At 50.3% G+C, this 25455-nt stretch overlaps 9 protein-coding genes across 9 annotated transcripts; 3 read left to right on the top strand and 6 right to left on the bottom strand.

The window, feature by feature from the left end:
* Positions 1–1634: 1634 nt before the first annotated feature.
* On the top strand, positions 1635–3497 carry ANOM_008883 (sugar porter family MFS transporter; the record flags this gene model as incomplete). The annotated part of the gene is made up of 4 exons (XM_015554139.1): positions 1635–1936; positions 2031–2231; positions 2292–2677; positions 2737–3497. 4 exons carry the CDS (start codon positions 1635–1637, stop codon positions 3495–3497), a joined length of 1650 nt encoding a protein of 549 aa, XP_015403651.1.
* A 754-nt stretch (positions 3498–4251) lies between these two features.
* ANOM_008882 (putative hydrolase) lies at positions 4252–6762 on the bottom strand. Its single transcript, XM_015554138.1, has 9 exons — positions 6385–6762; positions 6113–6329; positions 5879–6063; positions 5575–5826; positions 5424–5524; positions 5162–5371; positions 4969–5109; positions 4787–4917; positions 4252–4735 (listed from the first exon to the last, which is right to left on the bottom strand). Exons 1-9 carry the CDS (start codon positions 6713–6715, stop codon positions 4435–4437), a joined length of 1869 nt encoding a protein of 622 aa, XP_015403652.1. The 5' UTR covers positions 6716–6762; the 3' UTR covers positions 4252–4434.
* A 3025-nt stretch (positions 6763–9787) lies between these two features.
* ANOM_008881 (lysozyme) lies at positions 9788–10533 on the bottom strand (the record flags this gene model as incomplete). Its single annotated transcript, XM_015554137.1, has 2 exons — positions 9788–10330; positions 10381–10533. The coding sequence occupies 2 exons, from the start codon at positions 10531–10533 to the stop codon at positions 9788–9790; spliced, it is 696 nt and encodes a 231-aa protein (XP_015403653.1).
* Positions 10534–12254: 1721 nt separating this feature from the next.
* ANOM_008880 (putative integral membrane protein) lies at positions 12255–12761 on the top strand (the record flags this gene model as incomplete). Its single annotated transcript, XM_015554136.1, has 1 exon — positions 12255–12761. One exon carries the CDS (start codon positions 12255–12257, stop codon positions 12759–12761), a length of 507 nt encoding a protein of 168 aa, XP_015403654.1.
* A 635-nt stretch (positions 12762–13396) lies between these two features.
* Positions 13397–14380, top strand: ANOM_008879 (isopenicillin N synthase family dioxygenase; the record flags this gene model as incomplete). Its single annotated transcript, XM_015554135.1, has 1 exon — positions 13397–14380. The coding sequence occupies one exon, from the start codon at positions 13397–13399 to the stop codon at positions 14378–14380; it is 984 nt and encodes a 327-aa protein (XP_015403647.1).
* Positions 14381–14485: 105 nt separating this feature from the next.
* Positions 14486–17948, bottom strand: ANOM_008878 (uncharacterized protein; the record flags this gene model as incomplete). Its single annotated transcript, XM_015554134.1, has 8 exons — positions 14486–15041; positions 15090–15212; positions 15267–15540; positions 15589–15931; positions 15992–16044; positions 16094–16311; positions 16367–16687; positions 17044–17948. 8 exons carry the CDS (start codon positions 17946–17948, stop codon positions 14486–14488), a joined length of 2793 nt encoding a protein of 930 aa, XP_015403646.1.
* Positions 17949–18306: 358 nt separating this feature from the next.
* ANOM_008877 (uncharacterized protein) lies at positions 18307–19677 on the bottom strand (the record flags this gene model as incomplete). Its single annotated transcript, XM_015554133.1, has 1 exon — positions 18307–19677. One exon carries the CDS (start codon positions 19675–19677, stop codon positions 18307–18309), a length of 1371 nt encoding a protein of 456 aa, XP_015403649.1.
* A 397-nt stretch (positions 19678–20074) lies between these two features.
* Positions 20075–21796, bottom strand: ANOM_008876 (putative tannase; the record flags this gene model as incomplete). Its single annotated transcript, XM_015554132.1, has 1 exon — positions 20075–21796. One exon carries the CDS (start codon positions 21794–21796, stop codon positions 20075–20077), a length of 1722 nt encoding a protein of 573 aa, XP_015403648.1.
* Positions 21797–22911: 1115 nt separating this feature from the next.
* ANOM_008875 (putative integral membrane protein Pth11-like) lies at positions 22912–24278 on the bottom strand (the record flags this gene model as incomplete). The annotated part of the gene is made up of 6 exons (XM_015554131.1): positions 22912–23377; positions 23446–23816; positions 23871–23938; positions 23990–24026; positions 24076–24095; positions 24149–24278. The coding sequence occupies 6 exons, from the start codon at positions 24276–24278 to the stop codon at positions 22912–22914; spliced, it is 1092 nt and encodes a 363-aa protein (XP_015403650.1).
* Positions 24279–25455: the final 1177 nt, after the last annotated feature.

Raw genomic sequence — 25455 nt, 5'->3', positions numbered from 1 at the left:
CGGCCGGCTTTTCACTCCGTCCTTGATTGCTCTGCAGACCGAACAGGCAGTTCCTCGTATTTTTCTTGGCGGGACCTGTCAGACTTGTCGTATTTGATAAGCGCCATGGCGGTCGACTTTCTAGGGTTGGGTTGGTCGCGTGTTGAAATTTGAAAACGAAACAAACTTGTTTCTTTCTTCTTTCTTTACTTTTCCCGATTACATCAGCACACCCGATCACGTGCTGGATCACGTGGAACGGGAGGAACCATCGGCAAATCGGCAGAAGAAAGGAAGCGCCATGAACTGAATGAACGAGGATGGTCTGAGCGCCAAGGGAACAGACGGTCTTGGTCAATTTCCATGTCCTCCTTCACTGGCTCAAGATTTCCCAAATCAGTGCATGCCTAACAGACCTGTCAGATGATCGCCAAGAGTCGTGCTCATGAAGCGAGCCAGCATATCTCACCCTGTACCTCTTGCAATGCAACACGCTTAGGGTTTCAAATCCCACACCGATGGAAGTTGATTTAAACAATCACCTTCCGCGCGATCTCGTTTAAATAAGCAAAGAGGCGTCAATAACCCGAATTCCCATCGTATACACAACGGCAGCCACCCTTCTTGGCAGGTATATCTCTGAGCTTGGAATCCATCCCGTAGGAGCAGAACGGTAGTTCCACCAATGACTCGGAGTGACCTGATACCCCAAGGATCGTGCCATCCATGCCTCCCTATAAAGCCTAGGATCAGAGTAGTATGGGCGATAACTGCGGGGAAAAGGAGAGGAGGCCCATGCGGCCGCCCAGAGCGAATCAGAAATGTCCCTCTGTTCCTTCAGGCTTCGATATAACCTTGTTATATGCTACATCGGCTCGAATGCCCCGACCATGACCCTATGGGATTCGAGGGATTCTCGCTAATGACCTCATAATGGAGCTACCAGCTACTCTTCGTTCTCACTATTTTTAATCCTTAATATTCGAAAGTGGGGAGCGAGACATGTGGTTGTGGAGTCCCGGCAGGGTACATATGAAGGTAGAATGTGGAGGTGGAGATGGGGGAGAAGTCTGGGGAACTGTGCATACATACTCATCTGAACTAGGAAATCTCGTTGGTAATTGCATGACCCAGTTGACTTACAAATATCTATAGAGAAAGCTACGCAAAACAAGAGCACAGGGTGATCGGCTCGTGTTCATGAAACATGGATCATGGATGATGTCCCGGCGAGGCAGACCTCATGTAACCCTAACACAACGGCTTCGGTACAATGTGATGCGCTTAGAAAGATGACCAGAGCCAGGATCCGGATCCGTGGGACCAATCATTCAATGTCTCCTTTGCTTGTCCGGTAGGTTTCCTGCCCTCATTGGCACGAGCGATCCAATCGTAGCGTATACGCACCGACGCGACACGTCAGGAGATACATACAAATAACCCCCACTCAAACGACGTCGGCTCGTTACCGACGTGGGAGTTATTTTCCAGCGAGCTCTGTGCGGGGTCAGCTTTCTTCTAGGGAGCATGGCCTGTCACTGCTGTGCATACCACTGCTCCTATTTAAAGGGCTCTCTTGGCCGTGTAGATCGTTTCTTTCTCCTGATGTTCCCATGTGCATGCTGTAAGAGTACATCTGCCTTGGGTCGACCATCATGTTGGTTGGCAACATCTATGTCATTGCGGGCATCGCCGTCGTTGGCGGTGCCCTCTTTGGCTTTGATATCTCATCCATGTCTGCTCAGCTGAATGAAAACTCCTACAAATGTTACTTTAACCAAGGCCCTCAGGGCCCTCCATTCACCGACGATCCAGATTGCTCCGGCCCCAAGTCACTAGTCCAAGGAGGTATCACCGCATCTATGTCCGCTGGCTCTTGGCTAGGTGCCTTGATCTCCGGCCCGTTGTCTGATCGCATTGGCCGAAAGACTTCAATCATGGCCGCTTGCTCTCTTTGGTGAGTCCATACTTCTACTTGAGAGAGAGGAAGAACAAAGAAGCAAGGCACACGAAGAAGATAGGTTAATGCTACTGACATTCTGAGGGTAAAGGATCATCGGCTCCACGATCATGTGCGCCTCGCAGAACATTGGCATGCTCATTGTGGGCCGTATCTTCAACGGTCTCTGTGTGGGTATCGAATCTGCCCAGGTCCCCGTATACATCAGTGAAATCTCGCCGCCGTCGAAACGAGGTCGGTTTGTTGGTGTTCAACAGTGGGCCATCACATGGGGTATTCTTATCATGTTCTAGTAAGCTCTGGCCCACCAAAGAGATATCGTGCACCACCACGGACTAACCGGCCCCTCCAGTATTTCGTATGGATGTTCCTATATCGGTGAACGGAACGCCTTTGGATACAGCACGGCAGCATGGAGAGTCCCTTGGGGTCTGCAGATGATTCCCGCCGTTTTCCTCTGCCTGGGTATGATGATCCTCCCGGAATCACCCCGATGGCTGGCCCGAAAGGATCGCTGGGAAGAATGTCAAACCATCCTGGCGAAGGTCCACTGCAAAGGAGACATGAACCACCCGTTTGTAGCGCTTGAAATGCAGGACATCCGGGAGATGTGTGACTTTGAACGCCAATTCAAGAATGTCACGTACTTCGACCTCTTCAAGCCGAGAATGTTGAACCGCACCATCATCGGCCTCTTCATGCAGATCTGGTCCCAGTTGACTGGCATGAATGTTATGAGTAAGTGGCCCTTCTCCGGCACCTTGAAAGAATACCTAGACTAACACATCATCACACAGTGTACTATATTACATATGTCTTCTCGATGGCCGGCTATTCCGGAGATTCAAATCTACTCGCCTCTTCCATTCAATACATCATCAACGTCCTCATGACCCTTCCAGCCCTGATCTGGTTGGATCGCTGGGGCCGACGGCCAACCTTGCTCGTTGGTGCGGTATTGATGGCCACCTTCATGTACGCCAATGGTGCCATCATGGCTGTCCACGGGGAGGTCGTGCCGGGAGGTATTGACGGAGTCGCCCAACAGTCGATGAGATTACACGGCTCGGCAGCGAAAGGATTGATCGCCTGTACCTACCTCTTCGTGGCATCGTACGCCCCAACCTGGGGCCCCGTCAGCTGGACCTACCCGCCAGAGCTGTACCCCATGCGTCTCAGAGGTAAAGGTGTTGCCTTGTCAACGTCCGGAAATTGGGCGTTCAACACCGCGCTGGGTCTTTTCACCCCCCCTGCATTTGCCAACATTCGCTGGCAGACGTATATCATCTTTGGGGTGTTCAACACCGCCATGCTCATCCATGTGTACTTCTTCTTCCCGGAGACGGCCGGTAAGACACTGGAGGAGACTGAGGCTATGTTTGAGGATCCCAACGGCATCAAATATATCGGTACACCCGCATGGAAGACACGGGTGACGACAGGGCGGATTCAGCAATTGGAGAGAGGCAATATCGAGGGTCTCGAGTCGAAGGCGCAGCAAGAGCCGGCGGCTCGGGAGGTCGAAGTGGCTCAGGCGGAGCAGCAAACTGCGTCGTAGGTTGCATTGTGATGGAAACTCTCGCATAATTGTGTCAGAAAGCGCGAGTATACAAGGGGAAGGTCTGAAGATTCGAATGCACATTTTTGAAGTTTTAGTTAATAGCTTGCTACTTTACCTACATTTTTTGAGTCATTATGGGTCGGCTCAGGCCTAGGCGCATGCCTTTAGTAAGGTAATAACTCTAATTAATCCCTTGAAAATGGACATGCCAAACTATACAATAGTCGAACGACAAATCCAAGTCTATGTGTAGGTCAGACAAGGTCTGCTCAGCTAGCATATATTGTCCGTCGTCCAGCCACCACTTTTACATTCTCTGGTCGGGAGCTCAGACAAATAATAATATGATATTGGTGATGACAGTATGCAAACAACTTCTTGTGTATTGCAATGAATCTATACCCAATCAAACCCCGAAACGCAAGTTTTATCATAGAAATCAAAAGTCTCGTCTATAACTCTATACAAAATCCAATTTCCACAAGTACTACCAACAGCATGGCTAGGTGCACCTTGTAACATGGTTACCGCTGCAGCCTCGCAGCTAACTTTGAGCTTCCATGCATAGTCGATCCATGAGTGGAAACCAGCTTGATGGTGTCTTGTACTGTGATCATCGGTGGATTGCGTGGATGCTGCGTCAGCCGTAGTGCCGATCTACATTGCTCCCATTTATGTATCGTGGCCTTGCCATTTGGCCCAGTGAATTGCTTCTGTAGTTTAAGAAATACTCTATTCTCTACCTTCGAACAGTATTCACTGACATTCAGGATATTTATGCAAATCATCATCTCACAGTGAAATTAAGACCATGTACAAGTGAATTAAGCCCAAGGGCACAAATATGTAACTCATCTGAAAGATAGGCAAGGAAAAGACGGGGTCGTTCAAACCTGACAATGAAAGAAACAATGTGGTCGTTAACTCGTTCTCCCTACAGCCTCATCTTGGATGGAGCACCCCGTTGAGCAGCCGCATCATAAAGTGCCTGAATATCGTTCTTCCATTGCTCCTCATCCACACGCTTCACGCGGCGATCGTATGTCATCAGACCATTCACCTCGCCTTCAACGTCAGTAGTCTGTGTCCAGACACCACCGCTACATTCGAACCGGCGGATCTGGTCCTCGAATTCCGTCAACAGGATGTGACCGCGGTAGTTCCATGCTTCGAGTGTCTCATCGATCTCATACGTCTCGTTGATATGATTGATGGCCTCTTGGACGTTCCAGAGACTGGGCCAGTTAGTAGATGTCATGACCACACGTGGGGCTCAGTGAACTCACTTTTCAATGGAGACGTTGTGACCGATGCCTCCAAATTCTCCTTGGAAACCAATACGGCTGGGATCATGGGGGCTGGACGACAGGGAGTAAAATGGAGTTCCACACTGGGGATTGGCATAGTGATGATTATCCTGTGACCGTCAGCTATCATTTCGCGATCTAGCGTGGTCGCCTTCACTTACGCTGAAGTCGCCTGCGCCATGGTCTATCCAGCCGGATGTTGAATCGACCAATCTGCTTGGATCCAGCTCCTTCACTCGGTCTGTTAATTCGAACTCAGGGTAGTACGAGGTGATCTGGCCCCAGCCCTCGTTATAGATGACCTGCAAAGAAGGGTTAGAGTGGCAGAGACACGAACTCGACGAAGCTACTTACCCAGGCAATGATACTGGGGTAGCTCTTGAACTGGTTCACCAGGACCTCCAACTGTCTGGAGAACTCGTCCTGTTGCGACTCATTCGGTATAATGTCGCTGGTGGCACAAGCATCAGGTCTGGACAGGGGACGTGGCGACGGCATGTCCTGGATGACTAGCAGGCCTAGTTCGTCGCAGGCCCGATAGAAAAGTGCTGGCTCGACCTTGATCTGTTTATATGTGAGTATACCTTCCATGAGCTCCTGGCACCGTCTCACTTACATGTTTTCGAACCATGTTAAACCCAAGATCCTTCAAGAATTTGAGGTCGTATACCATAGCCTCTCGTGTGGGTGGCGTATAGAGTCCATCAGGCCAGTAGCCTGGTCAAGCGTCCCGAACATGAAGATGAATTCACCGTTCAACAACGGACGTACGACACCGTCGACCTTGCCTTTCGCAATCGTGCGGAAACCGACATAGCTGTGGACTTCCTCTGCACCCATCGTGACAGTCACGTTGTACAACTTCGGGGAGTCTGGCGACCATAGCTTTACACCGTCAACAAGGAAGTTGAAGGTCTCGTCTGACGTTCCCTCGCCGGATCCCACCTGTTCATCACCGTCATAGACCGTGACCTCGACTGGCGACGCGCTTTCTGTCGCAGTATTCACAGTGACAGTAACTAGCTCATTGGATTAGTATCAAGAAGATGCATATCGAAAGACACTACGTACCTTTGCCGTTCATGTCGGCGTCAAGATCCAGTCGGGTGATATGGTTCGCCGGAGCAGCTTCGATCCAGACACTCTGCCAAATGCCGCTGCAGGGCGTATAGAAGATATGTGCGGGGACTAGTCTTTGCTTGCCGATAGGAATGACATCGTCGCCGCTATCTGTGGGGTCATGCACAAAGACGAGGCTATCATATGTCAGCAGCGATCCGATTCCCAGCGGGGAGCGGCACGTACAGTTCGTTTTCGCCATCACGATTCACGAACTCTGTGATATCAAATGCGAAATGGAAGTAGCCTCCGCGGTGGAACCCGGCCTTTTTGCCATTGACGAAGACGGTTGCCTCATAGTCTACCGCAGCAAAGTTCACGAGAACATTCTGGTCTTTGAAAGACGGAGGAATTGTGAACTGCGTGGTAAACCATGAATACAAGGTATCTTTGCCTTGGATGCCTGGAGATGCGATGGTTAGTATGTAATCTAACCCAGTCCAGCAGGGAAGGCTTACCAGATAGGCCACTCTCCAGACAGGAAGGCACCAGAACCTCGTGTGCGAGAGGTTGTCCAAATGGGGGACTGTCAAGAGCAGCCAGGCTTTGTGCGTCCTGATACTGCCAGATTCCGTTGAGGTTCTTCCACTCAGATCGTTCGAGCTGCGGACGGGGATACTCTGGCCAAGGATCGGTGCCAGCTTTGTCCGTCCATGGTGTGGTCAATGGGGGTTCTTTGACGGCATACGGCGTCGCTTGGCGAGCCTGGTTGTGATGGAGTGCTGCGTTGCCTGCAGCTAGGGCATGATTTGCCCATAGAAACAGAAGGGAGGCACCAGGCAAATACATGTCTACCGCTGGTTAGAAGGTGTCAACTCCTGTCTGTATACTGCAGGAATCAACCCGTGCAGCACCGTGGACGGGCAATTTGCCCATGGTATTTATACTCGGAGCACCGGCCATCTTGACAGCAGCCTCGCTGGAGCCCAAGTCCCAGAACAGCCAATTGATTGCGGGCACGATACTCCGACAGGATCCCTCAGATAGCCCAGTGAATACATCCCCCGCACACGGCCATGACTCTTCGCTCTACCCTTGCAGGGGCGGCATCATGCGCCCAACAAGGTAACCCCGCAATTGTTAGAGTAGGGTTTTGCCGGTAGGCACAAGCCGAGCCCGGATAATTGGCAGTCGACTGGGCCCTCTTGGCACATTAGTTGGTGGAGTAGAGGATCCGCAGGGTTATCCCTTGGAACGCGATCGCTCGATCAACTTGGCCATCTTTGCATGATGGGTCGGAGGCACCATTCTAATCTGGCGTCGGATGCATCAATCTTGACATATCATGGATTCTTCTACGCTATTTTCTGTCCGTAGAGGGGAAAGAACAGAGATATGATGGAGGGTGAGGGTTGATATCGTACTTCCCGTTTGGGAAATTGATCCCCTGACCCGCCGAGACCTATTCTTGGCATCAGGCTGGCTGCTTTCAGCGCTCAGCTTTCTCCCGTGTCTCCTGAGCGGTGTGATAGCATAGCATAGGGGGAAAATGAAAACAATGTGATATGATCCATGGATTCAAGATGGGTCTCTGGCCCCGGTGGGGAGATATTGAACCTTAGTGAATGCCGAGGACAAGCCACCCCTTCCCCGTTCCAACTTTTGAGTCCGTTGACCACATGGACAAAGCATGAATCATTGGAGATCATTGGCCATGAGCCCCTGAGTAACAACGCCACTCAGGTCCATACACAATGCCACCATACCTGCTTGGACTTTAATTCTATCCTACAGTGGTCTTTGTTGTTTCAATCTGCCAGTGCCCCGAGCGATGAGTACTGTTTGCCCCAACCCAAATGAAATTAGGCCACCCAATAATGCGACAGATGGAGATTGGGCCGGATTACTTCGGATATACTGGATCATGAGATCCCAACTAAATCCTACTGTACTAGTAGATCGAACTTAAGAAGCTGTTGTCAGGTCTAGCGCGAAGAAAGTGACATCATTGATCCCGTTTCCATGGTATAGGCCAATCAAAGCCCTAATGACCTCCGAGCGAAAGGAGCTAATGCAGACAAGAACAGCAAGTTGTCATGTCAATTGGTTATTGGTAGACTATACACCGTGGAATGTGACTATAAGCCTTGGTCTCTGCCCAGATTAATATAGGGCGCGATGAGGCACATATTGTGGCGGTGGATTAATTCCGCAGAGTCTCAAAGGCTTTTGTACTGATGTAAGATTGATGTTCAACATCGCCCCGCATCTCGGTTATTCTCACGTCCAATATCAAGAACGGAGCAGGTATGAAAGAATAGAACAACTGCTTTCGGTTATGACTTTAGGCGTGGATAGAATCTGGTCACTGCCAACATTAAGCTATGTTACACCGGAATCTCTTCCGTCTGCTTAATTCTTTGATTTATTTTTAGTTTCTTTTCGAGTCTTGGTTTCCTTTCACGTATGACTCTTGGCAGTCAAACACAGACCTCTCCCTTTCACTTGGACCTTGTCTTCTTGGCAGACATGCTTGGTAGATAGATGTGTATGTGTGTGTGTGTGTGTACCGCCACTCGCTCGCCATCCTCGTCCCACTATGACCGTCCGTGACCGAGACGAAGGTGGACTAAAACATACTGGGAAAGAGCCTCTACTGTGCATTATGCAGACTGAAGTAGTTACAAAAAACCTCTCCACGTCAATGTAGATCCTTGTCTACTATACAATCCTGAAAAGCGTCTAAACAATTACCTACACAAGCAGTGGAGCGTTGGTTGACTAGTAACAAGTGATTTGGGCCTACTAGCCGATGGTATCACAACAGACTAGGATATGTCACATCCAAAAGTATTCCAGAGATTCTGGATACCTTCTGGTGTAATTCTAAACATTCTAAGCTTATTCCAAAGCGTCGGGCACATTTTACCATGGACTAACGCTCAGGAGACGCCACATAAACGGGCATTCGAGGCCAGCACAATGCAGGGAGACCATGGAGGACCCACCGCATAGCAGAATCTGGATCATGAATGATACTTTGTCTGTTTCTGCACGGAAGCCCGACAATCTGTGTGCCACCGGACTCTTTCAACGTGTGGAAATTGACTCAGGCTGGCTGAGATGCAAGGGGGATTTGCCTAAGTTTTCCATACTGGGAAAGTGTGTTGATGGTCATTTATGTGACATTCGGACTTTATTTTGTGGATCAGCTGGTTTTGAAAGGAATAGCGATCGAGCATAAGGGCACTTCTTTCTTTTAAAATCGACATTGTCTGGCTTATTGGGCTGGGATCATGCTAGGACCTAGGTTGACGTGTTTATGCGACATGTTAATAATAAATGGACTTCTGCTTCATTGTCTCCATATTTATTGCTTTTATGAGGGTACTTAATGGAGTCTGAAACACATTTACATCACTTGGCAGATTTTTGAATCCGTATAATTGCCCATGCCCCCTTGCTTGGTCTCCTTACTGAGCTGTCCTCACCACCACGGTGCTCTACCTCAACCATGCCCTACACCTTGGTTTGATATGATGGTATCTACTCTACGGAGCTCTCGCTATTCCTTTTGGTATTTTTCTCGGCGGAAGAGGTCACTGTGGTAAGCACGACGTCAGCCTTTGTCCAGTTCCAAAGGCTTCCTGCTACCTTGGTAAGACAGATCAATAACAGCGGTTACTCCTAGTTGGGTGTTAAGACCGTAAAAACATGACAATGGTTAAGACAGTTGCAAAAGATAAAGCACGACAATGATTTTCATGTCCCCGGTTGATCTACCACTTATGTTGAATAGACGATAGAGCCAACAGTATGTCAATTGATTAACTAGCGACCGTCGCCTGGACAGTTGAAAGATACATTCACGAGAAACAAACGAAAGAATTTCATATTGCAAAACACGTCGTCAATCCAGAGTCACGCAGCGTTAGCGATTTTCTGCAGCTGCTCATACGATCCGTTAAAGATATCGGAGTCACCACCGTGCTTATAGCTGTCGGAGTTTTGCCAGATGGTGTAGGTCGGCCAGTCGCCAGGGATCGTCGACGGCGCCGAGCTGCTATATGCGGCAAGCACGAGAGGGCAGGTCTGGCCAAACCCGCCGGCATTTCCGGTGCAGGTCTTCCACCAGTCGGCGGTGCTGTAGATCATGGGGTAGACCCCAGTGGCCTTCTGATACGTATCGACGAAGTCCTTGATCCAGGCGACCATATTCGCGGCGCTCAGACCGTAGCAGGTGCCACCCTCGTATGGGTTGTATTCGATATCGAGCATACCGGGCAAGGTGATGCCGTCCTTGGACCAGCCGCCGCCGTTTTTGAGGAATTCTTGCGCTTGTGCTGCGCCAGAGGAGGAGTCGGGAGTCGCGAAATGGTAGCCTCCGCGAATCAGACCGGCCTCAGTAGCACCTTGGTAATGTGAGCTAAAGAGCGGGTCCTTGAAGGTCATGCCCTCGGTTGCCTGCGACTGTTAACAACGCGATCATAAGGTTGAGATGAACGATGTCACACCTTAATCATGACGAAGCGGGCGCCATCATTATAGGCAGCCTTGAAGTCGACGGTGGCTTGATGGTTGGAGATATCAAAACCCTGGACTGTCTCAGCAGTAGCCTCCAAGGACAGGCCGGCGGCAGCGGTCAAGGCAAGGGTGGAGAGCTTCATTGTGGTCGCTGGTTGTCTGTGTCTGGCGAGTGCTGACCGTGGGATAGATGGGATCTTCTGGTGGGTGTTCGACCCTATATATAAGGGTGCTCCAGAGTGGATGAAATTGGCGCAAGGTGTCGGACCATCATTCAGGATACATGGAAATCACCATGTCGGGCAATCATGATGCACATCACAATCTAGGTGAGCACTGCAGAACTCAATGTGTAGATTAGATTGTAACGTCGGTTGAATGTTGTCAGATGATCCTTGTAAGAGATGGGAAAAGGGGCAACTGTTATTGGCCTTCGGGCTTTCGTGATATGTGACGTTGTGGGGCATTCTCTGGATACGAAGTCTTAGATGCACCGGTGGCTCCCTTGTTGTTATTTTTAAACACGACACGAACCGCTGGCAGTCCTTCTGCCAGGGCGGGCAAGCATAAGTTATCATGACTAAGTTGGAAAGCGCTCTAAAGCTGCAGCATCTTCAGCTTGAGCGTGAAAAAATGGGAAAAGCCGAGGGTTGTTGTGGCACGCCGGACGATCTCTTCTCTATATCGTAAAGATCGACCCTAAGTCCCCGAGATTTATGGGACTTGATGGAGGACACATCCAATCCGCACGACGCCAAGTCGGTCAATACGAGATATCATAGGATATAACCAGGGTGAAAGGGCCTCTAATATGTTTTGATAAGAGGACGTGCCTTTTGTCCGGTTTCACATACATAGACCCTGTTATACAGCAAGATAGTTAGATTATGCGTACAATTATACAAGTAACTGGAGTTATACCATCAATGGAATGTTCAGCCGGCTCATCCACTGCGACTCCGGTTATAATCGGTCGATTCGCCCTCGATAGGAAGACATAATTCCATGCGCGGTAATAGCTGGAAGTGCGAGGAGCTGGCTGCGCCGAGGCGTGTAGGCGATAATGATCAGTTCACTTGCAGCCAATACTTGCAATTTTCAGATATATGGGCATTGACCCTCTGGGTTCCTTTCAAATAGTTCTGCGAACGATAAGAATTATATCTCAATGCAGACAATAGCAATTGATATTGCCAGTTTCGTAACACGTGCTTCATAGGGCTGTTCGGGTTCCGCAGGTGCTACCACGATACTAAACAAGCGAATTCTTGGAGCATGTCTCCAACGCTGACTTGTAGTGAGCCGGGTGCCGGGCTGTGTACAGCTCGTCAATAGCCCTCTCACAGACGAAAGGTATTGATTCGAACATACAGGGTGATTTTAAAGCTCAGCGCTTTGAGAACCTGCCACCACTAACAGTATACACATGGCGAGACTGCGGTCACTCTGATTTGTCTGAACGTGTAGTCTCAAATGGAATGCTTTCCTGATGTACTTGAGATATCATCTCTTATGGTTACATCATCTAGCTGTCCGATGATGCTGTGACTGCAGTATACTCTGTCGGAACATAAGACTTGAGCGGGGCGTTTACGAGCACGCCAATCACGGGCGTGAGTTATACGTTGGGCCAAGGATAAAACCGTTGAAATTTCGGATATCGACGAATAAGTGTGAGAATGGCGGGCACTAGTGCACGCATCAGTCCACTTCCTGCCCATTCGCCCGCGATGGTAGCCCATCAGGCTCTCCCCGGAGGACCTCCGGCCAGAATGATCTATAAAAGCCATACTGCAGGAAAAGGCCCTTCACAAGCCCAGTTGTTCTGTTCATTTTGACCGGATTTCGCGTTTTCCCGTCTACCATGGCCTCGGGAGTTGTCATCGACCCATACGCCCTCCTTCGGGCAGCGCCGCTTGCAACAAGCACCGGAAGTCTCGTTCTCGCTACTAGCGAACTCATATATTACTCAGGGCTGGTGCAGCCGCCGACTCGTAAGAAGTCCGACTCGATGCTCACAGAGTACTGGCGTTATGTATTCCCTAGGGGAGTGAGCCTCGTACTGGCGCTCAACGTCACGACAATTGGCACCTCATTATGCAATATCTTTCTGAAGAATCCTCGCTCCCGGCCGCTACCTGTGTCCCGTACAACGTTCTACTGGGCTGGCCTTATTGGGGCTATTGGGCATCTGGCTTTTGTGCCGTTCGTCGCGCCACCGATTCAACGCATCCTGGACAATACTGACCCCGAAGCCGAAACGAGTAAGGAAATGGATATCTGGCTGGGCATACATCGGGTTCGCATGTTGGTGGCGGATATACCTGCCTGGTTGGCGTTCGTGGGTGCTGCGATGTTGACGGATCTGTGAGCACACTAACAGGGGGCTTTTTGGTTGCCCGATGACCATATGGAATTATTGCTAAGGCTGTGTGGATTGATACTTGTATAGTAGTAAGCTATACTGGTCTGGATGCATTCACCTTGGTCGGGATCCATGGACTCGGTGGTTGAAGGCTTGATGTATGTATAAAAGGCAGTGGGGCGTGAAGGGGAGCTTGCTGTCCCAACACATTGGCTATGTATGTTATCTGATGAATCTCAGGCAGTCCAGTTATAGATAGTGACCGGGCAAGCTGGTGAGTAGCTTATGAGCTCGTTGATCAACACCAGTCTGCGTTGACTGATAACATGCGTTTCAGCATCCTTTTCTGCTGTCGCGGGAAACGGCAAACACCGTAAACACACAAATCAACAGGCGAGACGTGAGCGATAACAAGTGAGAAAGATCAGTCACAATAACAAGTAATTGTAGACAAGAGATAGCTACAGCTGATAATCATCGGCGGACTCCGTCATGCGGGGAAGTTTTCTGATAAGCAGATCGACTCGCATCGTTCATGCCCCACATCCATAAGCATTTGCTAGCTTCTGAAGGCTTAAAAGCCCAGCTACAAGCATCTTCGGGGTTGCAAAGCTCGCCTCGGAGCACGTTAGCCCTACACGATGGCAACAAAGTACATTGACCGTTCGATTCCCCGAATCTCCCTGGCCGATTTCGACCAGCGCATCGACGAGATCACGGCGGCCCTCGTCCACGCCGCCGAGAATGTCGGCTTCTTCACGATCGTCGATCACGGTATCTCTGCCGATGAGATCGATACCATGTTCGCGACCGCCGAGCGCTTTTTCAACCTCCCCGACGACGTCAAGGCCACCGTGCCGTGGAATCCCAACAATGTCGGGTGGGAAAAGGAGTCCCAGGTCAGGCCATCCACAGGCCAACCGGACACCAAGGAATCATACCAGTTGCAGTTTGGAGAGAACATGGCCAACATGTGGTTGGACGATGTCCACCTCGCCGGGTTTCGAACCACCTCCTTGACCTTCATGCATCGCGTGCAGGCTGTGTCGGAACAATTGATGCGGTGCTTTGCACGCGGGCTCGGCTTTCCGGAAGAGTACTTCATCCAGTGCCATGATGTGTCTCGTCCCAATGAACAGACGACCATGCGACTGCTGCATTACTTTGCTCTTCCGGAAAGGCCTGACGGGAACACGTATCATCGGGCAGGTGCCCATGCCGACTGGGATTTCCTGACGTTGCTGTTTCAGAAGGACGGGCAAAGCGGACTGGAGATATGTCCCGGTCGCGAGGCTGTGACGGAGTTTGGGATCGGCGACGAATGGACTCCTGTGGACGCGCGCACGGGTGAGATCGTCTGCAATATCGGGGACCTGCTCATGTCGTGGTCGGATGATCGCTTCAAATCGACGTTCCATCGTGTGAAAGCTCCGTCCGAGCCGGGGGATTACTATGGCGATCGGTACAGCATTGCATATTTTAATCAGCCGTGCAAGGATGCGCTCATCCAGGGTCCGAAGAAGAAATATCCCATGCTGACCGGGGAGCAGTTCAATGCGCAGGCCATGCAGAGAAACTTTGCTGCCTTGCAGGAGAAGCTGAAGACCATGGAGGCGTCAGCCTGAGTCACTTGGGATCATGTACTTCATTGCTAATTGACAAGGTTCTATGTACAAAGTCTGTCCAGTATATGTCTATTCACAGTGCCCACCGGGCCGTCTCATATAGGTTCAGAAGACGGTGCCCCTGACCTGATTGAGTTTCTTTAAGCGAATATCCCTCCACATCAGAATAGAAGCAACAGCAAGCGGTAGGATGGAAAGACCAGCAATCAACATCCGTCGTTGGGCTACTCCGTACGCCAGGATGGTAGCATCCCGTTCTGGGGTCCCGATCGGGTACGATAGGACGTCTTCAATCGACCCGTAGAGCTCCGCCGCCTTGTGTTTCTTCTCTGGAGGCAGGTATCTCTCCAAATAGACGGGAACAGTGCTTGTCCAGATGGCACCCGAAATCGCAGAGCCGATGCCTCCTCCCAGTTTGGTGAACAACCCGACCAACGCGAAGGAGACAGCGACACTCTCATGGCCACCTGTGGCCATCGCTGCCATCTGCTGGCAGATTACCAGGGTGCCCCCGCCCAGGGCCTTGAAGACTTCACAAAGGACGACGTATTCGATGTGACTTTGAGGTGATCGGAAATGGATCATCAGTCCTGTCCCGAGAAAGATCAATGGCATGGCGGCTAGAGCGATCCATTTAAGGCGATCGACCTTGCGGATGATCCTATGCGATGTTAGAGAGGAAGAGCAACTCGAAAGGGGTTGTACTTACAGTCCCAGTGGCACCGACCAAAGGCATGTCCCAATGGTATAGATGTTGTAAATGTAGCCCGTCTCCCGGATGCTGGTGTTGAAGGTAACCTGGAGGTAGGAAGCAAGGTAAAGATCCCAGCAGCTATGACATGTTAGCAAGGGCTCCGTATAAAGAATGCGCATCAGGACAGCATACTAAAAGCTGGCAAAAAGGGAAGCAGCAAGAAAGCAAGCTCCCAACAACGTTCGATCCTTGAGCCTACTGAATGGTAGGAAACAGACTGGGGCACAAAAGCGCTCCCAGAACACAAATGCCATAAAGACAAGCACGCCGAGAAACAGCGACGCCGTAGTATCCAGCGATCTCCACCTATCAAACAAGGACATATTACCATTACGGGCCTGTGAGGCTGGCGTCAATGGAAGGAGCATCAAAACAAATGCCACTGTTACTAACGAGAGTCCAATAGCTGCTTATGTCAGTCTATACCCATGTCGCATCGTCGCGGGATACCTACTATCGAACTCAATGAAATAATGCTTGACGGATCGTGCCCACGTTCTGCGACTATGGTTTTTCCGGATCAGCCCCGCTGCGTACGCCTTGCGAAGTGAAGTCCAGAGTAACCACATGAAAGGCGCCGTTACAAGTGGAGTGAGGAAGACGAATATTCCAAAGCCCCACCACAAACCCCCTTTTTCATAAAGCGATTGCGCCGCTGCAGGGCCGGCAAACGTAGTGACAACATACGGAGTTGATGCCATGCCATACACGAACGATCGGTTGACTAAGTCCGTAGTATCGGAGAGAAAGATGTGGAGGACGTAGTCCATTCCGTTGTATCCAACCCAGTATATAACCTGTTGAAGTCATTAAAAGGTGAGCAAATCCACACACCAGCACATGAGTATGGGGCTTACCTGAGCGGTGACATAGGTTTCCACGTTTGCACAGATAGCCATGAGGAAGAGCCCTGTTGATGTTAGCGGAAGTCTTGCCTGCCTTCAGTGAGTCTGTCTTACCTAGGGTGCATAGGCCAGTCATGATCCCAAGCCCCTTCGGACGGCCCCAGACGTCGATCAACATGGCACAGGGCAGTTTAGCCACCCCGCCGACAACATTGGTCAGGACATTCGTCCTCGACACCAAAGAATGATTGGCGAACTTCGAGTACACGTACGGTGAGAGACTGCCTGTCGTTTCCTGTTGGAAAGAGTTGATGAAAAATATAACAAATACTCTAATCACCCACGTCAGCTTTGCTCGAGCAGTGATACGAGATAGGGATTTCATACAAAGCATATCCGGCATGGAGAGCCTGGGTCGACCACACTGTTGCCAAAGCCTCGATCTCTGCGACTCCATGTGCCCTTCCCTCCCTGGCCTCTGCGACAGTTTCCGACGAGTCGAAGATTGGCTCATACTCTTCGTCGCGTGGGTCTTTCATGATCGGCGTGGACCCTGAGTCATGAGAAACGGCCCGTAAGAATTTCTGCATGACATTGGGGACATGAAGCAGTGCGCTACTGGTCAACGCGAGCCAGATGTATGCGGAAGCACGGAGCAGAAGATACGAGCGGAGGGGCCGCACGAGCAGGGTAGGGGGAGGAACAGCTCTGGTAGGTAAGAGTGACAACGCAGGGGCACAACTTCCCCGGAGCAGGAAAAGTTGAGTCCATTGTGGGGAAAAAGAACCAAGTGCCTGGGAATTTGGTACCTTTACCGATTGGCCACACAGTCCTCGGCCATTATCAGATGATCAGATAAGATCCACCGTCGGCTATCGCAGGATCCGTCGCCTTCCGGCAGTCTTGCACACAACATCTCATACTCCGTAACTCCGCAAATGAATGAAAAGGCATAGGATTCAAAACATATATTACAAGACCCTGACCCACTACGTACTTCTTTCAATCACCCAAGTCGTAAGACAAAACGATACGAACATCACACACAGCTCTTATCCCAAAACCTTGCAATCGCCGCCCAGTACTTCTTTGGATCCTGTCGCATGTGTGCCACATGGCCCGAACCTTGGAACTTTTCCAACTCAATGTGCCGATATCCCTTCGCCTTAGCTTCATGCCCATGTGACTCTACATCCTTGTCGCCAATCAAAGGGTCCGAGTCTGAGTATATATACAATCGTGCGCTGGTTGTTGGTATGTAGTCGGGCGAATTGATGACTCTCCGCCCACGGACAGGAAGCACTTCCTTTCCGAGCAGACCCGGTAGCCCAAAATATAGCAGCACGATGATGGCCGCCACCAGTTTCGCCACGATCCTGGGGAGAAACGCGAACCCCAAGGCTACCCCGGCTGTCCAGCGACGGAATTCAAGGGAAAAGGAGGATCCACCTGGCGTCGAGTCGAGAATGAGGCCTTTGATGGGCAGTGGACCGATGCATTGGCCCACGCTTCGTTGTAATGAATGCCAAACCAACGCAGTCGCCTCCAGGTTGACGCCACCACTGTTCGAGAAGGCATGCATGAGGATCCGGGGATGGGGCGTTCCCCGATATTTCACAGATTCTGGAAGTTCAGAAGACGGACTTGGTTTGCCGCTATTAAGCGGCCACAATTCCTTAACCACCATTTCCCTCACCACGGCTTGATTTGTTTCTTGACTGCCGAAAAATGTCTTCATCGTCTTGGCCATGACAATAATAATTTTAGTCGACGGGTAGATATCTCTGTACCCTTGGAAGTATTTCTGGATCAGGCGTACATGTGCATCGGCCCATGTGTATAGTACAACAGCTGTGGGATCGCTTGCACTGCTGCGGCTGTCGCCAGGAGAGTCCATGCGAGGGTCATACACATAGACATCATCCGAGAGCTTCCGTAGCTCTGGAGGTAGCGACGAAGAGCTGACCATTGTCAACGATTACTCTGGACACTACTGGCACAGAGGCTGTCCGGCTGGGTCCTGAGTGATACGACGTGGAGCGAATGCAGGGAAAGAAACTGCAAAGAACAAGGATAGTGTAGCGCCTGGCCATTATTACTCGACCACATGTGATATTTAACAGGCAGTCCGCGATCCAGCCAACGATTTTGTTGAGAAAAGGTTGATTGAGCATTGTATCATCCCTTTCCCTTTTAGGAAATTTCCTATTCGGGTTAGCCCCTTGGCAAATGCGATGCGTTGAGACGAGATCAAGAATTCATATGATCGCGAGAACAAGCGTGAATTCCGGTCTGTATCTTGAAAGCCAGTGTGCATTTCCCCTACTTCAGGACTGTCTCCAAGGGCTACTCAAGAATCCCAAGCAAGCTTGCTTGACATACTCGGCATTCACCACATTGCCCGATGTTGTAACGGTCAGATCAAGGCTAGAAGATCGTTTGAGAGCATATAACATTCCGGATACAGACCACAAACGGGCGCGCCGTTGTAGTAGCGGTAGTCCAACTCCACCGGCCAACAACCAAGCCGTATTGAGCGCACTAGACACAGCATTTTCCTCCCCAAGAGCAGAAAGCGCATTTTCTAGTTCCTCAACGCACTGGTAGGGAATCGAAGTATCAGTGCCCCCCAGGCCATCTTCATAGTCAAAGAAGACCGAGCATATGAGCAGTAATGCCCCAACCTGGGCGCTAGACTCGCAAACATCGCGGTAGATATTCGACGGAATTGACGTGGGTCGCTTGGTGAGGCATCGCCATAAGACACTGCACGGAGGAACCCTTGCCTGTGTCAGTGGGATAGATTCACCCAAACTTCGATTCTCCGTAGATACTACGTCACACGCCTTGAGGCGGTTGACAAATTGACACAGATGATTCGTAAGAAAGCCCAGATCCGCATCGTCCCAGATCACGCTGTTGGATGTGCAATTGACACATTCAAAAGTGATCATGAGGTGATGGAGATGAGGATTCCGAATGGTAGATGCCAGGGCTCCAATTAAATGGTGATCCACCATGAGGCGGCCAACATCTGAGCTGCCCCTGAGCAGCTGTCGGCATGCCACAAAATGGGCCTCGACATCACATCGCGCAAATCGGTAGTCGAGTTGAAGCATTCGGAGCACGATACCGAAGGAGATCTCCCGATTTGCCGGGTGGACCGGTTGTAGGATAGTGTCGGAATTCGTGGAGCCTGATCCACGGCAGCGAAGCAACTCCTTCTGCGCCAACGCTAGTGCCTGCCCTCGATACGTCAAAGCGGCAACCTTCATGTTTCTCTTCTCCTCTGGGGTCGTCCCTAACTTGAGATCCAACCAGTGAAAAGCCAGGTTCGCACGGAAAATACATTCCAGTGCATCAGAAGCCCGCGAGAGGGTATGTGATAAGTTTGCTGGACCGGGACAAACAGCCGGACTCACGCCCCAAGTGCTGCTAAGATCCAGGAATATATTGGTAGAGATCAGATACTCCACCATCGAGAAACCGGACAATGCGACGGGAGTTGAAATAGAAGGCGTGGCTACGGCCTTGGAGTCGGGGGATGGTAGACTGTCATCGTCACTTCCACGCTGCTTTTGAATCCTCTTCCTGATCCCGTTATGCGCTAAGTGCGCTCGAGCTCGTGTCCGACTCTTCCGGTCTTGCTGATGGACAATTATAAGATCGCCCGTCGTCTTTGGACCACGAGTAGGCATCCAGAGCTGCAAAACCCCTAGATAGAAAGCTTACGCTAATGGGATGTGGACATTCGATTCCTATAACTAGAGGGCGTTCGGTGCTGAGATGCGCAATAACCAGAGTAGCCGAGGGTATTCGAGCCGTCTGTACCTAACTCGATTCGGAAGACTTATACCCATTAGTCAGCAATCCCACTTGTGCACATAAATTCGAGACAAATAACCAGCGTCCTTGGTGCTTTCATGGCTGAGGATGAGAAAGTCACTGGACAAAGCTTATTCGACAGACCTTGGAGTGGGAGCGTTATAGGTGCACTTGCACCGGATGAAGGTTCTATACGATTGGCATTCATGTCCCAAGAAGAGAGTGCGTTTCTGTATTATCCTAGTTACTATTTAGAGCAGGCCCATCGACTTAGTAGAGAGGGATGCGATAGGCATCAAAATCATAGTCCCAGGTGTCCAAGGAAGCCTGGTCGTATACACAATCCATAACGGTGCCATTCTCTTTCCAAAAGGGACGCAAGGGCCAAGCGCAGATCTGTTGCTGCTCACCCTTGTGATCACCGGACTGCACCGTACCATTCAAAGTTTCCGGAACGATATTATTTTCGACCCATTCAATGAGGGTCTTGAGAGTTGCCTGGGGGAATGGGCCATTGGGTTGATCAGTACTGGAGGTGCAGTGCGCGGCGCCGGGGACCAAGAATAAGCGGTTCCACTCATTCAGCGCCTGGTTACTTGCGTTGAAAGACATGTTGGGGTACATTGTCCTACGGACAGACTCATGGTAGTGCACCGAGGATCCAGCCGGAATACTTGGGTCCGACTCGCCATGGTAGTGAAGCACCTTCCCACCCGCAGACTGGAAAGGGGTTAGATCAGGCCATGTGGTCTGCAGGACGTCTTCGTAACGCTGCCATCCAAGTTCCATCCAGTCTTTTAACGTGTCATATGTCACATTTTCCAAAGAGGATAAAGTGTAATTCTGTAGCTGCAGAAAGCGGGGGACCCATTCAGCGCCGTAGGCAGTGACGTCGAGTTCAAACTCCTTTGTTTCGGGGTTGTATTTCGTTTGCGCATCGTCGAAGGTGGAGGAAGGCTGGTAGAAGATATAGGCCCGACGGCCGTCAAGTGTACGAAGACCATCCAACATCTTCTTAGCTGCTGCGGTACCGAGCACAGACACGGTTCCATTCTGCGCGGGGGTTGTGCCAGTGGTTGTTGTTGAGGCTGGACAGGAGTAAGGTGCGCCAATCGTGGAATTGGTATCAAAATGCACCTTGCACAGGTCGGTCCGCGACACCACGCCGTCAGCCTTTCCGTCCAGTCGATCGCATGCCGCAATAGTCAGATTTACAATCTTTTCTAATTCACAAGGGGGAGGGTAGTATTTGAGGGTATGCTCAACCACATTTGCGTAGAGATGGTTAGTCTGTTGTTGACCATAGCGAAGGGCTGGGGCGCCGATCACAGCGCCGTCGAACTCCTGAAATCGCTGCACCTGGCTAAATCCCTCGCGACCGCCCTCGGAGCATCCCTGCCAATAGGCATACAGCTTTGCGTCACCCGTGCCGTAAAAGTTCTTTGTCAAGGCCTTTCCGATGACGCTCAGCTCATGGTGTGCCTGGTATCCGAACATATAAAGTGCGTCATAGTTGATCGTGCCATTGGCAAGAAGAAATACTTGGTCAAACTGGGTCGAAAAGCTGCCGAAGCCCCCGTCAGTGATGCCAGCCGCGGCGCCATACTGGACACCTCCCGGGAGCTGCTGTTCGTCGTGGTTGATCGCAAAACCACCTCCGCCAGTCGACAGCCACCGGTTTTGGAACTGGTCCGGAGCCGGCATCCATAGCTTAAGACGAACCTTGTCGTTGCGTCCAGGATGGGCGTACGTGAGAGTCACGTTGCAGAAATCATATGCGGCTGCTGCTGGGAAGTAGTCACCGCCGGGGGTGGAAGCATTATAGACAGCATTGGTGGTAATAGAAGATGAATCGATTATGAGACCGTTAATGAGATCGATGGAGGGCAGAACTGACTTGACATGGGTGTTCGTGCACACATCCCTGAGGCTAGTAGCCTGTGCCACTGTGAGCGTGGCTGCTCCGGCGAGGATGTTAAGTACTGCCCTCATTTTTCTTCCAAAGAACGACAAGTAGGAGTGACAAGCTCTCTTGCATTATGGGCGTAGGGGTTGCCTTTTAAACTGCGCACCATCGCACTTAGGCCAAACTTAGCGACTGTGATCTTCATCCACCATAGTGACATACACAGCTTCCTCAACCCCAGCTGCTAAGCATTAGGCCGTGGGGATTAAATCAACCTTTTCTCCAATAGTGAGTTACACATGGGCCCACAGGTGTCAAATCCCGTCTTGACTCTAGTAGCGTAAGGGATAATACTGTTGGAATTCGCATAATTGATTCATAATGGGACTTTTAGGGCACGGGGTCCCATGGGATGCTGGTTTTCTTGTGGAGATTTGTGGAGACTTGCCCATGGGGTAAATCAAGGGGAGGCTGGGGAGCGTTGAGATGGGAAAGAGTATAGCCGGGCCCATTGCGTTCAGCCACCCCGAGGAGAAAGGGGCAGCGATTAGTTATATCTCTGATCCAGTGTGATCCTCTCCTGGTAAACGAGAATAGGCACTGCTGTCCTCCGCGTCTTTAGTGTATACTGGACAGAGCGCACCAAGACTAGTTCAAACCTGGAGGCCAGTCAAACTGTTCAATGGGCCGCTTAGTTGTTTACCCTAAGGCATCAAAATCGCAAGGAATCTGAGCATCCCAATATACAACCTGGTTGGAGGGATATTTGCCGAAATCCCGGCAGTGAGAAAGACTGATGCTGTTGTTGCTTCTCGGGAGTCCCGACGTCGGAAATCCCGATCGATTTCTTCTGTCAGCACCTGATCTGTCATAGACTTCACTTTTTTCAATAGGTTTATTTTTTATTTTATTTTATTTTTATTTTTTCTTTTGTGCGATTAAAGTAGTCATGCAAAAATTACTCGATATTTTCATTCATCGTTAATCTAAATTCGATCGCTATGCCCCCCATATAAAAGCCAAGAATAAAAAGGAATTGGATAGAAGGAAAATGAAAGTGAAAGAGAGTCTAGAATTTAATACACAAGCCTTAGGGAATCAAAGGAGCGATGATTCGCAGAAATTAGAATGATATGAAAGGGTCGAAGGACATCACCATGGAAAATAAAACCGCTGGAAGTGGGTAATATTGCGAATCCCTTCAAGGGGAATGGGAGAGCGTACGACATGACAGGTCTCGACTGACCTCCACATTCGTCTCGATCTCTGTATGTGCATAGATCTTGCCGTGAGGGATAATTCGTTCCTGACTCTGTGTCCCCCCGTACCCGATCTGCGTGCCAATCGCGTTATCCCCATCCGGGTGTCGAGGATCCATGGAGTCCAGGCCAATGTTCTGCTCTGGGACTTTGGAAAAGCCGGAGAACTTCTTCCCATCGTTGCTGCTGGACCAACCACTGTACCCTTTATCGCGAGAATACTCTCCGATAAGTCTCGGGATGAAGCGGGAGGCAATCGCCTTGAACGAAGGGATGGAGGAGGCGAAGATACCGACATTGATCTCGATCACGGACCAATACATTGCCTCGGCAATCACCCATGTGGCATCTGGATCGGACAGCATGGCAGGAATATACGTAATGCGAATGATTGACGAGACGCAGGCACTGAAAATTGAAGAGTCATAATGTCAGGGCCTATTAACGATGTATTGTATACCGATTCCGGGACTTACAACAACCCAATGCAAAGGATGAACCCCAATGCAACCTTCTGCTTGACCGGCACCTGAAGCTTGAATATCACTGGAAGGGGCAGCGTATATGTCATGATGTCGGTTAAAATATTCAGGGCCGCGTTGGCAAGGTAGAACACGTTGATGTTCACGCACGTCCCTGGGAGCGTGCTTTTCCACGCCTTCTCAATAGGTCGGCACTGAAATGCTGCCACCAACACAAACGACGAAGCCTGTGCGACGATCACGCCTAACATACACATCGAGAGCCGGGTCAGAAGCCGATCGCCGAGACGAGTATAGAACAGACAAACGGACGACTTGACGAAGCCCAATGTGGCCAAGTAACACATCGAGCTGATCCAAACCACCTGGCAAACAGTCAGAGGACATAATCAAAATCATCCAGCGGTTGCAAAATATACCATGGCGTAAGTCTCCATTTTGTTCGGATCGACGTCCCCGATATGCGAACCCAACCCATACTTCACCGCTACATAGTCCGGTTAGCGTCGTCGATGTCTCGGAACTGGCGTATACTCACACACGACCGTGACGGCAGAAAAGGCCCATGAAGTCAGCTGGTTATGTGAGCGACAGCAATCAATATCTCGGGCTCGATCTCCTTACACAAGCACAAACAATCAGACCTAGGGGTGTTTAGTTATGGTCTTCCATTTCTCATCAGTCAAGCTGTACTCACAGTCGTCGAGTCCCATCTTCTGTAGAACAAAGACACGAGAGAAGAGCCGAAGACACATGATGATGAAAGTCCAGACTGCAAAAGTGACCGCGACTGCGATCACTGTTGGGCCCTTTGAATCGCCGGCCATTGCTGTGACTCCGAACCCGATGCTGGTGGTGAACGAACGACTAGCAGTCAGTCACTTGAAATCTCTGGTACTCCCGGAGACCGTCTTTATGAGGTCTGTCCGTTTTTCTTTGCCTTCTTTCCTCTCTACGACCTTCGACTCCACTAGCAAACACTAAGGTGCCTTCAAAGGAGTGGCACTGCATCGGCAAACCTAAATCATCGCGGACGATCAAAGCGAGAAGCTAACAGATTGATCGCCACATGGCGGGCATGACCTATAAAAGACAGTATTCTATATATCATTGTGACTGGTCTTCCTCGTGAAATCCTGCATGCCAAGTCCATCGTAGCCCTGATGAGCGACAGTATTTCCCGAATAGGAGTCGTTGAGAATGAAACCACCGGTTTCAATCCTTCCCTTACATATTAGCCGGGCCATCATTCCCCAGTTCCTCCGTTCATGGACGATGAGGTACTCGTCCCACGGGGTTTCCCCCTTTTCCCGAGAGAGGAAATTAAGGTAATGGAAACCGTGTCGACGACTATATCTCCGAGTGAGCCCGTCGGCAAGTTGTCCGAAAGTAGGATGCAAGACTGTTCGATCTGTCAATCCCCACTCCTTTCAGTGGCGAAGATGGAGTATGAAACCGGTTTAACTCCGTCCTCCGCTTTCGAAAGATGATGCTGGTTACTATTTTGGTCCAGAAACGAGACGACGCTAAGCAGCGTAGCTCTTTTGTATATAGTAGACGGTGTACAGAACTAATGATTCACGTCCCTAGTAAGTCGGTATCGCCCCTTGATCCCAGTGGGACTGCGAATTTGTGCTGTGGTAGTAGCAAGGTACTCAAACAGAATCTGACACGGGACTATTCGTGGGTAGATCTTTGAAAAGGTCAGTGACGCCTTGTTATTCCCAAATGGGGCATGAGACAGATGTGTTCGAAGTTGGGAGGTTGAGGCTATAGTCCTTTCACGATGCTCCTTGGACTATCCTCGCTTCTCGAAGTGTCTTGGAATGCTTCTATTTTCTCCTTATTTTTCTCTATTTCCTTCCTATTGGGGTACTTACTACCTTATTTTATTTTATTCTAATTTTCACTTTTCTCTCTTCTCTCCTTTCGCTTAGGCGGAAAGTTCCTAAACTCCCCCACTTTTCCCTTCCACTAAGCTGTCGTAGTTTCATCCTTCTATTA

Source organism: Aspergillus nomiae (genome assembly GCF_001204775.2).
Source record: "Aspergillus nomiae NRRL 13137 chromosome Unknown contig00320, whole genome shotgun sequence".
In the NCBI taxonomy this organism is placed as follows: domain Eukaryota; kingdom Fungi; phylum Ascomycota; class Eurotiomycetes; order Eurotiales; family Aspergillaceae; genus Aspergillus; species Aspergillus nomiae.
This window is presented reverse-complemented; position numbering and strand designations above follow the sequence as displayed.